The sequence below is a fragment of the Rissa tridactyla genome, chromosome 13 (assembly GCF_028500815.1).
Source record: "Rissa tridactyla isolate bRisTri1 chromosome 13, bRisTri1.patW.cur.20221130, whole genome shotgun sequence".
NCBI lineage: Eukaryota > Metazoa > Chordata > Aves > Charadriiformes > Laridae > Rissa > Rissa tridactyla.
In genome coordinates, this window is record NC_071478.1 from 12,523,557 (window position 1) to 12,541,283 (window position 17,727).

Consider the following 17,727-nt stretch of genomic DNA (forward strand, 5'->3'; position numbering starts at 1 on the left):
GCCGTGCTGAGGGAAATGGCGGGCGGGCGCTGAGGGGAGGCCCCGCCCCCTCCTCCAACGGAGCTTTGTGGCGCGCGCGGCGCCTCCGCGTTCTTTGATTGGCCCCGGGAAGCGGCGGGGGCGGGGCCGGCGGCAGGTGCGGGGCGGCCCCGCCCTCTCCCCTCAGGGCGCTGCGGGTTGAAAGTGCTGCGAGGCCTCTGGATCCTCGCTGGGTCTCCTCAGGGCCGCTTTCCCGGTGAGCCTGGAGGGCAGGTACTGCTTCTCTGGCTGCCCCTCTTGTGGGTGCGTATCCCTCGGGTGTGGTGTTGTGAGGGGCTTGAGCCATTTGTCTGGCAGTTTGCTGCTCTGAGAGACTCATGTATGCTTACCCTGGGGAGGCCTTCACCTGCCTAGCGCTGGTCCTGGTCCAGAGCTGTAGGGGAAGAGTTAATGTTGGCCTGGAAGTCAGGGGAGGGCAGGGACCCCCTCTGAGGGACAGTGTCTGCCCCAGTTTTCCTGACCTGACAAGGTCCTGATCTGAAACTTCCACACAGACTTGGTGATATCACGGTACAGAGGCAATTTTACTGGCAGAGGTGCTCAGGAGCATGTTGGTGAGCTCTTGTGGCAGCAGCTGCTTGCATCCCTGTTTGCTGACAGGGTAGGAGTAAGGCCCTGGTTCATCACCAGAATGGCCCTTTTGCCTCCACCAGCGGGAGGAGAGCATACAGCTGGCCCTGTCATCTTTGATCAGGTACAGGTGGAGGTCTTGGATGGGTTTGATAATGAGTACCCCCTCAGTGTATCATTTTGCAAGCTGATTTCCTTAGAGGACTTTAAGGAGCAGTCTTTGTCCTGCACTCAGCAATACCTGCATGAACTGTACTCAAACACGGAGCAGAACCCAAGGATCTGCAAGAGGGCTCTGAGAAAGCAGAAACAGATGGAGGAGGAAGAAGCTGGTTTGATATCTTATTTGAAGGTACTTGCAGTGCCTTCTTAGTGAAGGTCGCTGGATCTTTGAGGGTGTTAGGATGATAATGAGATAGGATGGTGAATTGCTTTTATTTAAAAAAAAAAAAAAAAGAAGGCTGTGCGTATCTCAGTTGAATACTCCACCTTAAGGCAGATTGAGTCCTAGTTTTGTAGCAGTATTCATTGCTTATTTCTCCTTGGGTGTTTGTGTACATGAATTTTCTGGAAACATTGACCTCTGGGGGTCCTCCGCAGAAATCCTGAGGATCCTGGAGGCACCCCCATCATACTGCTAAGATGAGTCATTCCTAGGGCTAGAAGTGCAAGACGAGGTCTCCTGTGCTCACACACTAGCTTTGATTCTGAAATTATCGTTTGTAGAGTAGTAAAGGTTCTAAGTAAATGTAAATGTTGCTGAAATCCCTTTGTAGTGGTAAATGATAAATCCCAGTGTAGATAAAAAAGTAAAATACCATTACTATCTAGAAGAAACACTGTACTTTTGAGCTATATCATCACAAGCATGGAAGAGGGCTGGGGTGCAGTTGGAAACGTTTCAGAAACTGTTGGTATAAATTTTCCCTGTAGTAGGAACTCTCTAGATTTGAGGTGAGTAGTATGTGTGCTCCTGGCATCCAGCATTTGGGGCATGCTAGCATGCCCTACATAAACTCAGTGGATAGATGAAGGCACCAATTTGTCCCATATCTGTCTTACTCCATACAGATATTTATAAACCTGCACTTATGTTTGGTCCCTTGATCATGCTTCTCATTTATATGCTGCTTTGGTTGTGCAAAAGACCTATCAGTAGATTTAAACAGCCCCTGAGTGAGCCCATGTGTAGGGGATCTTCCCACTTAATGTAAAGTGGCAGGTCCTAGGCAATGGCAGAGGCAGGGAGAGTTGAAGGGGGTGTGCTGTTGCAAAGCTGCTCTTTAGGGCTTTGAGGAACATTGTGGAGTTTAAGAGCAGGCCAGTGATTGAACTGACTTACTGACAGCTTATGAGGAGTACAAAGACTACGTGAAGACTTTCTGCTATGCCAGTCTGTATTTCTGTTCCAAGACCAGAAACAGAGTACCTGAAATACAAGGAATCCCTGTGCTCAGCAACCGTGGGAGCTCTGAAGCCTTACACAACGCTGCAGCCATTGCAGCAGGTGTGTGAGATGCTGGCGGGATGGTGGCTTTGTGGGCTTACGTTGCAGAAGTGAAGTATCAGCGTCTTGTCTTACCTTTTTTCTATTGTTGAGGCCAAGATTTTTCAGGCTGTGCAGGGCGAGCTGAATTACTCTAACTATATGGGCATTGCAGAGATGAAAGTACTCCAGCTGAGCCAAGACATGCAGAGAGCAAACAACTATGCTTGTGGTAATGACCCCGTTTCAGTTTCCATTTGGGCCTGGAGAGCAATACTAGACACTTGTACTGTTGCTTTTCCTCTCAGACTCAGCTTTTCTTCTTCTCTGCCACGGTCTAGTTAGTGATGCAGAAAAGTGCAGAATCTGGTAAATGGGTATCTTTCCTTAGTGGAAAGGGAGAGGACAGGGGGCTGCACGCAGAATTGCAGATATCGTCTGTATCTGGAACAGTGTTTTTAAACCCCAGCTGGCTTGTCTCTGCCTTTCACCTTCCTAAAGCAGTTTTGTTCCTGATCATTCAGCAAAGATCTCCGGGAGAATAGTGATACTGTTTATCTACCATCTCTTTCATGCTTTTTCTCAGTAGAGCCCAGAATACAAAAAGGTGTGGGCCATAGCATTATGTCTATTACATTATGGAATACAGATGCAGAGAGGCGAAGTGACTTTCTGAATGTCACAGTGTGACTTCTGGATTGATCAAAGGACTGAGAATTCACTCTGGTCTCATCCTTCCAAGCCTAGTGCCCTGTCCCCTGGGCAACACTACCAAAGTTTTCCTCTTTGCTTTGAATCTGCTGTGTGCCTGTTGGCTGTCCTGTTGCCTCTGGGGCTTGCTGTCCCAGAAAATAAGAGACACACACATAGAATATGCATCTTTTGGAGCAGAAATGTTTGTTAGAATAGACAGGGGAACGTTTCTGAGTAATTAATATCCAGCATTTTGAAAGCACCTTTTACTGCCAGTGTGTTCCACAAACAAGATACAGAAACAACACATCCAATGAAGGGTAACGCAAACCCTTCCCACTTAATCAAAAATATTACTTTGACTTTCTTTTCAGAGCGAGAGCTTACTGCTGTTGAAGTTGGTATCAAAACTCCCTTAAGTTAGGAGAGGAACCGAGGTCCCTATTTGATATTTGCTGCTCTGGCTCCAAGATGAATGCCTGATTTTTGGTTTCCAGGCCATATAGTGGGTATATATAGGCCTGTACAGAAGTTAGACAATTATTCCTATTCACCACTGTTTCTGCAATTTGGTGTCACTGAGTGCAAGGCCCTTACGGAGCAGTAAATCAGATCCTGTGTGATTCGTATGCCAGTTGTTGCAGGTCTGCTTTTCCCCGCTTCTCTCTGCAAACTGTTGAAGGTCCCTCCCCATTCCCTCGGCTGGCCCAGCTCCTGTGGTGCGCATCTCGGACACCGCCTGCGTGCCCCGATGTGAGGAACTGCACTACTTATGCTGTGTGTGCAACACCAAAAACCTCCTGCAGCCCACCAAGCTGTAGTTTGGGAACAGCCAACCCTGCTAGACGCAGAGAAGTTTGCAATGTACAGAAATCCTGCAAAGCCAGTCACTCTGCTCTGCTGGCATCAGCTGAAATAACCAGCTGTTAGAGAGCGAGCTCCACAGACTCCGCTGTGCATTGGGTCAGCACGGCTGGGCCTTCTGGTGGGGTGCTAAGATTCTTGCTGTTGGCGTAGGAATGGGGACCCATACACGTCTCTTGCCCAGTTTTATTGTGGAGAGTGGTCCTTGGAAAGTCAGAGACAGTATGGAGATCTGAACAAAGCTCAATATTTTTTTTTCGTGGTAATTTTGAGAGATAGTATATTAAGGACTGGAAGACAAAAACTTTACCCAGCTTGTCTCTGACATTTTCAGTGATTTTTATGGACTGTGGGTAGACTGCTCATGGCTAGTACAACATGCCTGGCAGAACTCGCTCCCAGAGTCAGACACTGCTTTGCCACCTGGAGAGAAAAGAGCAGGTTCAATACCACTGTATACAAATACAGTGTTTCTGCTCTGGCTGTTTGTACAACAGTTATTTGCAGTACAAAGGACAGCATGCAATTTATCCTAGCTTAATAGACAGGAGAGGTGTTTTTAAGATAACGTGAAGAGAACTGAATACAGGTGGAGAGTGTTCCAAGTGAGGGAGCAGAGGTGATGGCTTGCAACAGTGTGTACAAGAATGGGTCTTGAACCTGACTTCCTAGATGTGAGGGCCTGCTGAGCAAATGCTTAGATGCTTGCCTGCCTGTGCCCCATTGAGCTGAACTGCATACTTCTGTTTAGAAAGAATGTAAGTACTCTGTTGATTTAATTGCTTTGTCATGCTTCCTTACCTCTTTGAACTGCTGTTGTCTCTTGGCAGTGAGGATGAGGTGAATTCGTAGGCTATTTGTTCCCTGTGCTTTAGCCTGTGATTAGCACATGCTTCCCTCGCACCATATCTGCATGGGAAGGTGAGCAAAAGGCTGCTAAAAGGGACTTCTGCTCCATTCCCCAATACACCAAGTAGTAGTGTTGCTGCAGCAACCTGTACGGCAACTGCTGCTGACTCCAGTTCTTCTGCATCCCCACAGTATGTGCCATAAAAGGAGGGCATGGCCTTCTCTGTCCATTATGGGTAGCTATACCTCCTTCCCTATAAAGTGGCTGAGATGATTCATCTGCTAAATGCTGCATGCAAGCACTGTCTTGTTTTTCTAACTGTAAAGTAGTGGTATTGTGGGTTTGGTAACAGCTTAACAGTATTTAGTAGACTACTTCAGCAGAGGCTTAAGTGTAGTAGGACAAGCTGGAGAGGGAAGGGCTGTGTAGCATTACTGGCTTGGGGTCTCTGGAGGGTGCTGGTGGGAGGAATGGTTCAGCCCAGGCCTTTCTGAAATGCCCTCTCTGCCTTGCTAGCTGCTCCCAAATGCTGCTCGCCATGGTAACTGCCAGTGTGAATTGCAGAAGGAGCTCAGGGAAAGCACCAGAAACGTGGCTGGCATTCTGTGGTCTTTTTTAGAAGATATTTTCCCAGATCAACTGTTTTGCTGCTGGATACAGTATCGTATGTCCCTCTCTTTTATCACCACCTGAGCAGAAACCACTTGCTGCACGTTTCTATAGGAAAAACATACTTGCTTTGCAAGACATCTGATTTATCTTCCATTTTGCGGGGCATCACTAAAACTTACTTCCTGGATTTTTTTGGGGTGGTTTTCATGAGCCACGAGGTCTATGTTTCATCACCCCCTTTAAAACAAGCTTTCCTCTTTGATCAGCTCTTCACAGCTCCAAATTTCCCTCTGACTGAAAGGGCCAATCACCATAAATCTGGCAGAGCTTTAGGAATTGTCTTCAACCCATTTGGCAGTGTGCAGCTCAATAAATGGAGGTTGTTATTCCCCTTCATACTAAGCTGTGAAAACGCATTAAAAAAGCATTTGCTTCTTGTCTCAGCCTCAGTGCTGTTTTCCCCAAGCAACAAAGACTCATCTTAGTGAGAAGGCAGCCTTCATCCCACTTGTGTGATAATCTCAATTTCCCAAGGATCCTCCAGCTTTCCTTACCTGCAAGGCACAGCTTCTTTACTGTAGTAGTTCTAGGTGCACAGAGAGATGAGGAGCCTTGCTGCAGCCATGGTCAGTCCTGTGCACAGACACAGGAGTCAACTGTGAAGACCAATTAAATTCTGTCATGCCAAGTGCTAAATAGGGGAGGCGCATAATCTGATTTTTGTCATATGGTACCTGCTTGAATGAGGAGCCAAGCACTGCCACGCTCCTACCAGCAGCAGTTTGTGTCAGACTATGAGCTCTGGGGCAAAGATCGCCTTGTTGCAGATATTCAGTCTTTAGGATTACAGCGTCCAGTTGGATTTTCTTCTCCTTGGCCCTTGCCAATGTGAAAATGTAGGATCACATTGGAAATCTGGAAAGCATGTGTCTAAATCTCTCTATGTTTCTTCTTTTTGCAAGGGTCTTCTGATAAAGGAATAGAAAAATGGCCCAGAAATCATCTTTTATTAGCAAAAAGGTACCATTTCTGATTTGCACATGCTGAAGCTGCTTATGTTGTCTGGGTCTTGGCAAGGGCAAGAAGCACTTAGGTCGTTCACTCAAAACTGCTTTTCTGTAGCATGTAAAATTCACAGCTCTGTATCGTGAGGCCCTCTAACACAAAATGATTTTTGCTTTTTAAAATTTTTTTTTCCCTCTCCTCTTATTATTAGCCCCCGTAATTGTTACTTGCTTGCCTAATTGTCCTGTCAGGGTGAGTGGGTATGAATTTCTTATTGTCCATCTGTGTCCCCTGCATGATTTCCTGTATCTATCAGGATTTGGGTGTGTAGGTGACAGAGCACTCAGCTGTGCAGCCCCTGTTGGGGACCCTTGCAGTTACAGAGGCTCACAGAACCAATACAAGAGGAGGAAAAAGATTAAAGGTCTCCTTTGTGATGTTATTCTAAATGCATCATCCACCTCTATTTTAAGGCTCTAACCAAAGAAACTGAAGCTGTCTAACAGCCCATGTATGAGAATTTCCTGTCCCTACAGAAAGAAAGCATCAGCCAGAAGGAATCTGGCCTCTGAAAGATATTGTCACAGTATTTATCAGTGATAATAAATGGCCAAACCAGTAGGACTGGAGAGGCAAAGTCCTCTGTTGTAAATTTACCCCCTCACCACTATTACCTTTACTGTAATCTAAAAACACAATTGCTAAGGCCAAGTTAATTGAGATCTCAAAAATCCTGCACTGAGACACCATAGAGAATGGCTGGGTGTAGCGATAAGAAACTCTGACTTCAGGCATTTGGCTGAGACCCTCCTCATGCCTTTCCCATTGGCTCCAGACAGCCTCCTAGGACTGTTGCTTTCAGTTGCTGTTTACCTGTGGCTGCCCTAGGACAGGTTATGTGAGACTCCATCTGTCCTGCCCAAGCCCCAGGTTTTGAATGAATAGACTGAGGAAACCAGTACGTTGGCACTGGTTTAAAATAATTTTTTTTTTCTTTTCCTCCTCATAGCTGCAAAGACTGGGAAAGGGTGGCATCCAAAGCAGTCACAGGGGAAGAAGAACACTCTAGAGGGTAGATTTAGTTGCCTTCACTCCAAGGTTCCTGAACCTCCCAAGCTCACCATGCTCAGGGTGTTTTGTCCTTTTCCAGAAGCCGTGAATAAGCAGGTCTGTCAGTAGGAGCAATCTGAATGTAAGATGTGGGAGGCTGCACTTATACCATACGCACCAGGCAAAAGTCCTCTGGGCCATTTGCAGCCTGTGCTGCCCTCACTGGAGCACAGTATGTGAAATGTCTTTCTCAGGCTGCAGGACTTGATTACAAAGTTTGCTCTAAAAATTTGCCCAGAAACAAAACCAAGATTTGCCAAATAGGAAGTAGCTTTTATTTGCTTTGGGTAGCTCCAACCTCACTTTCAGAGGAGCAGCAGAAAAATCCATTATAAGGCACTCTCAGCTCCTCTATCCAAACCTGAGGGGCTTGTCCTAGTAGGAACAGCTGTAAGAAAAAGGGAAGAGCATAAGGTGTTGATTCAGCTGTGGTAAAAAACACTGTCCTTTTGCTGTTGTCTGATGTGTACTTTTGCCACCCACAGGTGGACAGAGCTACAGCTTCAAGCCCTGATCTAAAATACTGGTGGACTGGTCTAACAACAGAGAGTCAGAAAAGGTAGGAGAGGATTGAATCATGCGGAGGATGAGGCTGGCTTAAAGCAGACAAGGTAGACAGAAAGAATCTGTGTTTCCTTCCTGGTAATGGGGGAAGAGAATGCTGCGCAGGCTCTGTAACACACTTTTTCTGTTAGTTTCAGTCAGTAACACAAAGATTACTCCTGAAAGACTAAACAAAAGGAGGTAATATTTCTCCCCCTCCTCCCTTGCAAATTCTGCATAGGCTGAGAGAATAAAGCTGAACATTAGGTCTGTTATTTTACTGAGTTTGTTGTTTTCCCACAGCATGGCTGATTTGCATCCTCTAGTGCTCAACCCTGGAGGTTTCTGTAATCCCTCCAGGCTGGTAACTACATTGGTAAGATGAGAAACACGAACTTCTCACAATAGGTCTTTGCTAGCTACCTGCAATGACATAGTTATCTTCTGATAGCTGTTATCTCTCTGCATTGCATCTTCCCACACAAATAGTCCCCAAGGAGTGACAAGGGAAGGTGTCAATCAGCACTAGAGTAATGCAGATTCGGCTTTTGGAGGAGAAACTTTAGGGTTTCTTTAGCATTTCTCAGTTGAGTGAACTTGCTTCTCGTTGGTGTCTTGGGGAACATGTTAAGAGGTGAAGTGCTCTGATCCTGCTCTAAAAGAAGTCAATTTTAGTAGTGCTGGATCAGCTTAGCAGAAAAAAAAATAATGGAATTCCTTCACCTCAGCCTTGTATACTTGCATGTATGCTTATTGACATATAGTAATAAACCATGCACAGGAAATTTACTGTAATGTTTGTTTACTGTAAGTCAGTCAGACAATGACTTAAAAGTATACAGTGTGATCAGTGAAGGGGCAGGGTAACACAACTCATTTATTAGTGATACTGAAGAGACACCCTGACTCCTCTCCCACAGGCTCAGCTGCTGAACTGGAGAAGAGGCAGGGATAGATGTGGGAGGTTTAGTTACCTGTAACATTGCTAATGCCAAGTCCTCACTGGAAATGTTTTCTTGTTTTAGACTTCTTGGCAATGCTCCCACACCTTCTCAAAATGCTGGCTCTACTGGCACTAAAACTGCAGCCTCTGTTTTTAACACATCTATGTCATGCAAGTTTCAAGGTGGTGCAGAAGACAGGGATAGTAAGAAACCCAACCCCAGTTCCTCTGCTAAGGAAGCATAAATCTCTCGTCTCATGGAAAAACCTATGCGAATAAACACTCTGTGCAAGCTTCCTGTCTGTGTGTGGAGACTCTGCTAAGCCTTAACAATGATTTCTGCAAAAGCTTTGGTTGGCAGGACAGGTGTACTATGCTAAAGATGCAGTGACGTCTGTGAGCTTTCTTCACTACCAAACAGCAGATACCTAACCTGCTGCAAAGTGGGATCCATTAAATGAGTGCAGAATGGAGGCAGGGGTCCTGAAGTTATCTTGCTGGGCTTCTACGTGAAGCCATCTCTCCTCTCATCCATTATAGCTATGTTAAATGTGACTATATTAAGATATTTAAATGAAACACGTTAAGTATCTTAATTCCTTCCCTCTACCTTCTGCAGAAATTGTGTGCCTAAGTATCCCTGAAGATTCTGTGCTTTACTTGCTCCTGCCTGGTATGGACTTGTATCAACAACAAAGCGAAAAAGAACTCTGCATCGTGTGGTCAGTTGTCCTTGCTTTGCTACTTGACCTTTTAGCAGATGTCTCTGGCATCCTTGCTTCCAACTGCTTGTTACTGTTCTTGTCAAAATACAAATACAGGACATGTTATGTGGAAAGCAGGACTGGGACGTTTGGAAGACCCTGACAATTAATCTCCCTCATTGCCAGAAGGGGAGCAGTAGATTCATGCAGAAGGTCGGGTCAAAAATTTCATGCTCTAGTCTGGGCAAGATTCTGTCTTTTTTACTCCATAAGTGGTTTAATATGGCTTACGTTACCACGCTAAGGATCAACAAAAAATGGTTACCCAGTAGTGATGGATCTCCTGTTAGGAGAGTGGAAAATTATATCTATTAATAGCCTGAGATTACCTCCTGAGGGAGACCTATTGTACAGATTTAATTGTATTTCTCTTAATTCATCAGCTGTTAGTAATTACATCTTGCATTTTTGCAAGGAAAAAATTAATCTAAGCTGGCTATTGAGACTGAACTTAAATAAATCATAGGAGGAAGAGGAAATTACAGTGCAAATAGTATCAGTCTTGTAAACAATTTTAATTCACTACTTAGCTATTCATTAATTAAATAACATCTTCGAAAAATGTATTCTGGAAAATGTAGCAGCCACACTGGAAGCAGTTCTGGTCAGATTAGCTTAAAATAACTCCTCTGGCATCTCAACAATATGTAATTTTTAAAGGGTTCAGATAGAATGCAGTTTAGCTTGTCAGCTGACAGTTGAGAGAAATGCTAACTTCCCCTCCTTGATAGAAGGCATCAGCCTAATAGTCTGTGCTTTCAAATAATCTCTTAAAGAACAGTATTCTTGTTCACATTCTATTTTGAACTATTTTTTTTTAAAAATGACAACTGCAGTTCTTCTTGCCTCCTTTTCCTCTTTGCACACTCCACAGTTGCCTGCTAGTGGTATTGGATCCTCCAGCAGATACAGTGGTTTGCCACACCGCCCTCCTGTGCTATAGCATCAAGTTACTCGGTCAAAATCTGTGCCACTCATTCTTCTCTGGGGACAATTATAAGAAAGGTATTTTGTTCTCAGATATGGTAGTCTGATTATCCTGTCCCAGTGACTGAAAAGGCACTGTTTACAATGGCAAAGTGAGGCACAAAAGTACTTTTTTCATCATCATCCTGTTTCCTGGGAAGTGGAGATGGTTTCAATGGAGAAAACCGGTCAGGCTGACATGTGGGAGGCTTGCTGCCCTCTCCTGGTGTCATCGGGGGCCATGCATTGGATCTCACAGCTGCCTCTTAGATTGAGGTTTTCCCCTTTTGAGATTGAGTCCTGCAGGACTGGAGGAAAGAAGCTGCTTTATAAATGGAATGGATTTTTTTAAACAGCAGTGTTTTAATTAGGATTAGCCGGATCTTTTTCAACCAGGCACAGCTTTTGAATTGTCAGTTGCAAGGGCAACAGTGTTGATCAGGTTCTCTGAACTTGTAGATTATTCCTTGTAGTTTTCTGATTGTGACAAACAGATAGGAATTCCACACTGCCGAGTCTTCTGGCTACTCTAGCCCAATTTTCTGGGAGCATTAGCACTTTGTATGCTTTTTATTTATGAGCATGGGAAACAGTATCATGGCCCATCAGAGCATACCAGTTACAGATGCAAATTTACAGCCACATTTTGGTGCGCATTGTGGGAACGTATTTCTAATCAGCACATCTCAGTCTCAGCATTTGATGGGAACCCATCTTCTTACCCTGTAAGGTGACTGACCAGGGAAGGTACTCACCTTGTAGAAATAATTTTACTCTTGATAGCTACTGAAACTCAGCTTGTTGGGTCATTTACAACAATCAAAGGCAGCAGCTCTCCACAGCGGGAATTCAGTTTCAAGGACGCAAAGTGATCTAACCTTGTGGGCCCAATGTTAAGGATTGCAATTGGCAGCTGCTTCTCTTGGGCAGCAAGAGCAAACCTGTAACCAGAGTATACCTGCAGGAATAGCAGAAAACAAAATTACTGTCAGCTTAGGCAAAATAAGAGCTACAGAAAGGAGTAAGGGAAGTTAAATAGTTGCTGTTGGCAGTGGGAAAAGGGGCTGTAGGTACGTGCTGTGTTAGGCAATGGCACTGAATTCAGGTAGGAAATTTCATTCAGGAGTATGCCGAAAAGAACAGCTTTTAACCTCTGTCACTGCAGGATTTTCGGTTTCATAGAAACTGAAACTTCATAGTACATTGAAGGGAAATGTCTTTGTCTTTTAGTAAATATCTGCAGCGGTTTTTATTAGTTATCATAGGTACTTAAATGCTTCTACTTTTGATGGTTCTCACATGGCCTAGCTTAGGTAGTACAAGAATGAACCCAAGGCATTTCAATCATTCCTGTACAAAGGATTATAAGCTTAAGAATTGCAAGCTCAAGGAATTTTTCTCCAGTATCCTGAAGCCAAGAGAATTGCAATCAGGCAGCCTTGGTTTTATCTTGTTCAGGGAGATGTTAGAGTAGGTTTTTTTTAATGTAATAGAACTTGTTCCTGGAAAAATTTCTCTTACACAAATTCTATTCCAGAAGCTTTATGGGTTAAACAACAGGGGTTTCTCAACTACCTTACCTTATAGATAAGAGGCTAATGGACAAAACACATTGTGATACAAATGACAATCCTAAGCAGCAAGCAGAAATACTTATGCTCTCTTACTGAGAATTTAATTAGGAATTAGAGGTTCTAAAATCTGGTATTTCACACGGTATGCCATGACGCCTATAAAGGTGCCAAGGGCTAAAAAATTCAAGCAAAAAAAATGTGGTGTGCTGATGTCTGCAGGACTGAATTTATCAGGTATCTTGGCTTCATAGGCAATTGTGAACCTACAATGTACTGATGGAGGAGGTAGCAGAGAGAGATCTGAATGAAGTTAGTTACAGCACGATGAAGTAGACTGGCAATAAAGTGACAGGGAAGCCCCAAACAGGCCAACTGTGAAGCCAGATTCCAACCACAGTAAAAATAAAATACAAAGAAGCTCTGGGAGGCGGTTGTGATCCACCAGCAACTAGTAGTCCTAAATTGTGGAACTAAGGATTGTTGCAGGCAGAGTAGCACAAAAATAGGAATGCAGTGTGGGAGGAAGACCTATTTACCTGCATAGAGGATCCGGCCACCAGCATGGAATCTGATTCTGCCAGGCGTTGGTGCACAAAATCCACTTTTTCCCTGCTCACTGTGTCTCCAAAGAATGTCACATCGGGCTTCAGGATTCCACCACATTTACGGCAGGCTGGGACTTGAAAATCACACACTTGCTCATCTGTCAGGAAGACATCCCCATCTGGAGCCACACCAAACGCTTCAGCTTTCCAGGTAGGATTCAGAGCTTCAAAATGGTCCTGAAGCTCAGAGCGCAAGATTTGGTCTCCACAGCCCAGGCAGAAAACCCTGTAATTCAGAGCAAAGTCGTCTTAACGGAGAGTTTCATGTCAGCTGAAGGTCTGGAGTCTGTCACTTGTTCCTTAGAAGGCCTGGAAGGTCTGTGGTCATTATCCACATTTATTTACCAAATGGTACAGGTCAAGAGGCTGTCTTTCTATCTCTGACTACTGCTTTGTAGGAATGCTGTAGAGGAACACTCTAGAGCATTCCTACACCTCTCTCCCAGTGCAGGCTGTGCTTTTTCATCTGGAAACTTTGGGTGACCACAGCCAGGCTGTGGTGGCCTTTCTCCAGTCCACTCGTCCTGTGCATTTCTGGCACTGTCCACTCTGCTTAGCCCTGGATAATCCTTGCATCCTCAGGATTCCCTTGTCCTTGTCACTAAGAGGACATTTGCTGTAGCAAGGAAAGGGGAAATTCCAATTGATGCCAGCTCCAAGGGAAATGATCCAAATAATGCTCAAAAAAATGGGGTGGTGTTCATGTTTCTTCAATACTGTGCTGTGAACAGCACTGTTTTGTGATCTTTTCCTCTGCCCCAGCCCAACACCACCCTTGAGTGCGTCATCTCCAGGAACATAGCATCGACATTTTGCTTCCTTTCTCAGTAGCTAACACTGCACCTGCTTGTCAGTCACCCTGAACGAGAGACCAGAGGATTAACCATTCTCACTCTGCCAACAGAGAGTACCTGTGGGTGCAACCATGCAGTTCTGTCATGCGCTGGCTCCCGGCTTTGGCGTGAAGGGCATCCACGTTCTGGGTCACCAGCCAGTGCAGCTTTCCCAGCTTCTCCCAGTCTCTTAGTACCAGGTGTGCTCTGTTTGGCTGGTGGGATGAGAACTGGGGCCAGCCCACAAAGTTCCTTGCCCAGTACCGCTGCCGGGCACTGGCACTACGAACAAACTCAGCATGCTGGATGGGCCGTCTGTCTGTCCTGGCATAGAGCCCAACACCTTCAGAGCGGTAATCTGGGATCCCCGATTCGGTCGAAATTCCAGCTCCAGTCATTACAAACAGCCTCTTAGAGTTCGAAACAAAGCGCTGCAGCTCTTCTACATCCACTGGATCTGGAGGAAGACAGGCTGGCACAAAGGCCAAGTTTGGAGAGGCCCTGGATACAGAATGGGATCTGAAATGATGGAATCTGATGGCTCTGCAAACTCCTGACATCTTCCTGGCAGAGAACATGTTCAGCTAAAAGCCAAGAACAGAACACATGGCAGGTAAAGGAAAGCAAAGAGCATGTCCTGAATTCCATTTCCTTGGGATTCTCTGAAAAATGATGCTGCTAAGTATCCTTTGCCTTTTTTTTTTTTTGGTAAAGAAACACAAATTATTTTGAAAATATTAACTAAAGCCCACCATCCAAGGACAAAGTTTGTCTGTCCCTTTCACAGAGGGCAACACTGAGAACTGCTCTGGGTATAAGGACGAAGTTAGTACCCCTGACTTGCAGGATTCCTGCTCTTCTATCCTGGTGTGAAGGATGGCTGCCTAAAAGGACTTGTAAAGACCCCAGAAAGACCTGAACATGCAGAGTCTTCCCAGATACGTGCAGGGAGGCCAAGCAGTCCACCCAGAGCTGGTTCCTCCCCAGAAGAGACCCTTCTTCTGCTTTCTTTAACATTCTGCCTGCTCCAAATCAGTGCTTTCTATTTACCCCATCCTTTGCACGCGTTGTGGGAAGGGAGATAAAACAAACCTGCAATGTTGTTCTTTCGGGACAAAGGCCTTGACTGGAGTTACTCTCTCTCTTCCCCCCCCCTGCCCATAAAGGCCTGGTGCAGAAAAGGCCTTGAAATGGGACTGAATATAATTAAGACACTGGCTAAATGCCTCTGGCACCTCCTCCTTTGTAGGTGCCACGTCCCCAGTGTCAGATGGGGGAGATGCGGATGGGTACTGCTTTGCTTCTCCAGCAGGAACAGGGGGCTTTGCTGAGAGAGAAAGGATCACACAAGTGTGTGGGGTCAGAAACAACTGCCTGGCAGGTAGGAATGGGAGAGATATCCTGCTTTAAGGGAGGAACGGCATGTCCTGTTAGGGACTGGCAGGATGGCTTTGCTGACAAGTAGCCTGGATTTGTGTGCAGGACCTGTTGTGACAGGAGTGGGTTGGTCTGGACATTGATTTTTGTTTAGTCTTTCTAGCAGTCTGTAGTTCTCCTTTCTCCATTTCACTATTTTAAAACTATTTTTTCTGGGCCTTTCTGGTTTTGCATACAAAGTACAAAAAACATTGAAAGAAACAGTACTGAGAACTGGCTGTCTGCTATTTCTCCCTCCCACCCCCTCCCTTAGTAAGGGGGCTTGTATGAGATCTGGAAGATCGAGGAAGGACTTGAGTTACTGATAAAAGGGGGATAATCTCTTTAAGAGATCATCTGGGCAACAGGCCCCAGATAGTCTGATGCTTAAAGCTTGCTGGGTGGTGTGGCACACCTGGATGCAGGTTCATGTCCGCTCACACTTCTGCCTTCACCATCACAAATTACTGGGAGGATGCCTAAGGGACTGGGTCTCACTGGGAGTCCCCAGCCAGCTGGAGCAGATCCCTTCCAGGTGTTACAGGCAGTGGTTTGAAGGAGGGCTCTGTCAAACGGTTGCAGCATGTGGGCAGCTTCATGAACGCTGCCTACAGGAAACTTGCAGTGCCTGTGAGATTGGGCGCAGCTCTGAGAAAGTCAGAGGTACCCAAGCGATGAGCTTAATCGTCTAAAAGGCTGGCATCTAGGTACTTTTGATGATCTGTGCTTCAGTGCCTGGGTGGTTTTTAGACTCCTGCTCCATCTAAATTGCTTTGCCTCACGTTCCTGGTCCCCCTCAAGTGCCAGTTCTTAGAGTAAATAGAGCAATATTTAAATACGTTTAAAGTTTGGGCATTCAGCTGTATCATGATACTAAATTGATGCAAGTGGCAAAGAGTAGGTTTGTCTCAGTTCATCTCCAGTTCTCAAGGCTTTGCGTCATCATTAGCTGAATTACAGGAAAGAGTGGACTTCCTCCATATTCTGAATTACTTTTTAAATCTAAGCAGTGCATTCTGTTCGCAATGATTTTTGCCTTGTTTTGATGTTTAGCAGGAGCTGTGTTGGGCATTCCCTCTGAAGAGGTTTAATTTTCCATATGAATTAATTAGAAGGGTGTGGACAGCAGGTGGAGGGAGGTCATCCTCCCCCTCTACTCTGCCTTGGTGAGGCTGCACCTGGAGTATTGTGTCCAGTTCTGGGCTCCCCGGTTCAAGGACAGGGAACTGCTGGAGAGGGTGCAGCAAAGGGCTACAAAGATTATTAGGGGACTGGAACACCTCTCTTATGAAGAAAGGCTGAGGGATTTGGGCCTCTTCAGTCTGGAAAAAAGACGGCTGAGGGGGGACCTTATCAACACTTATAAATACTTAAAGGGTGGGTGTCAGGAGGATGGGGCCAGGCTCTTTTCAGTAGTGCCCGGGGACAGGACAAGAGGTAATGGGCACAAACTTGAGCATAGGAAGTTCCACCTAAACATGAGGAGGAAATTCTTTACCCTGAGGGTGGCAGAGAGGTGGTGGAGTCTCCATCTCTGGAGACATTCCAAACCCGCCTGAATGTGTTCCTGTGCCACCTGCTCTAAGGTGACCCTGCTCTGGCAGTGGGGGTTGAACTGGATGATCTCCAGAGGTCCCTTCCAACCCTATGGTTCTATGAAGGGACAAAGTCTCCCAATAAACTGTAATTTGCTTTGAGAGGAACTTCTATCATGATGCTCCCCGGAGGCTGTTAAGCCTGTCTGACAGTATTTAAATTGCTTTAACTGATGAAAATTCTCCATTCCTGTCCCTTCTCATCAGAAGATCTCTCAGAAGGAAATGTTTTGAGGGGGAATGAAATGGAGATATAAAATGGGTTGGCCCACAAGAGAGAGAAGGCAATGGCAGGCCCAGCAGCAAAAATAACAGGTACATTTGAGAGCTGCTGTGAAGCACAGAAGTAGGACAGCGGAGGAGAGACACTTAGAAAGGACAGAGTATTTCCTGTGAAATGCAAAGCTGCTTTTAAAAGGGAAGTGCTCAGAATAAAAAAAATAACTACTATACATAGCAAGTGAAACTCTTTAAATGTACCTATTGATATCCGAGGCTAGAGTTTGTTTTTAACACCCATCCAAAATGCTCCACAGACAGAGATTAGATAAGTTCACGGTAGAAGATAAACAGGTTCCTACAAATGGATACGGGACAGGAATTCGGAGGGACACCCACGTCATCCCAGTCTCTTTTGCTGTAATAATGACGGGGGGGGGGGGCGGGTACGCTACGCGACACAAGCCCGAGTACATCTAATGAAATAAGCGTGATATCGTGAATAATGCCTGAAAACTCACCTTTCATAATGCTGCCCTCCCCGACCGCGGAAGGAAAAGGCTGGCTGCCGGAAGAGGAGTTTCTGGGAAATGTAGTTCACAAAGAAATTAAGCCCTTAGCACAAAGACTACAGTTCCCATGCTTCAAAGAAGGAAAATAACCGAGTTCCTGACACCTGATAAAGTGGAATTGAAAACGCTGAGCTTCATAGCTGCCCTCAAGGAAGCATACAGAATTAAATCAGATTTGATTTGGTACAAATTGATAAAATGCATTGTAGATGCTTGTCCGTATAAAAGCATGAATTTTCTTTTCACTGATACTAACTGGTTTTAGGCTTAAAATGTGACTGAACAAATAATGGAAGAAAAATCCACTGAGGGCTGTTAAGACATCTCTTCGAGCTCTGGAACTCCCTGAGATGTAAATTGTTGGAGGCTATGGGAGTATGCTGAGCTGATACGTTTGCCCTGTTCTGGCACTCTTCCTTTGGTACCTATACTTGATCCCAGGAGAGATGGACCTGTCTGGCAGTCCTG

The 17,727-nt window shown here is 45.4% G+C and overlaps 1 protein-coding gene and 1 long non-coding RNA gene across 5 annotated transcripts; one reads left to right on the forward strand and one right to left on the reverse strand.

Moving 5' to 3' along the window:
- The first annotated feature begins 165 nt into the window (after window positions 1–165).
- Window positions 166–9,007, forward strand: LOC128917223 (uncharacterized). Its single transcript, XR_008469205.1, has 3 exons — window positions 166–282; window positions 7,715–7,788; window positions 8,798–9,007. It is a non-coding gene; the product is annotated as an uncharacterized LOC128917223 (long non-coding RNA).
- SIRT4 (sirtuin 4) lies at window positions 6,132–17,353 on the reverse strand. Of its 4 annotated transcripts, none has more exons than XM_054219912.1 (5): window positions 17,209–17,346; window positions 13,536–14,041; window positions 12,556–12,850; window positions 11,201–11,403; window positions 6,133–7,617 (listed from the first exon to the last, which is right to left on the reverse strand). In XM_054219912.1, the coding sequence occupies exons 2-4, from the start codon at window positions 14,033–14,035 to the stop codon at window positions 11,239–11,241; spliced, it is 960 nt and encodes a 319-aa protein (XP_054075887.1). In that variant the 5' UTR covers window positions 14,036–14,041; window positions 17,209–17,346; the 3' UTR covers window positions 6,133–7,617; window positions 11,201–11,238. The 4 variants fall into 4 exon arrangements, with proteins under 4 accessions (XP_054075890.1, XP_054075887.1, XP_054075888.1 ...); XM_054219913.1 differs by lacking the exon at window positions 6,133–7,617 and adding an exon at window positions 8,986–10,753 and having other exon boundaries at window positions 17,209–17,352; XM_054219915.1 differs by lacking the exon at window positions 17,209–17,346 and having other exon boundaries at window positions 6,132–7,617.
- Between the last annotated feature and the right edge of the window lie 374 nt (window positions 17,354–17,727).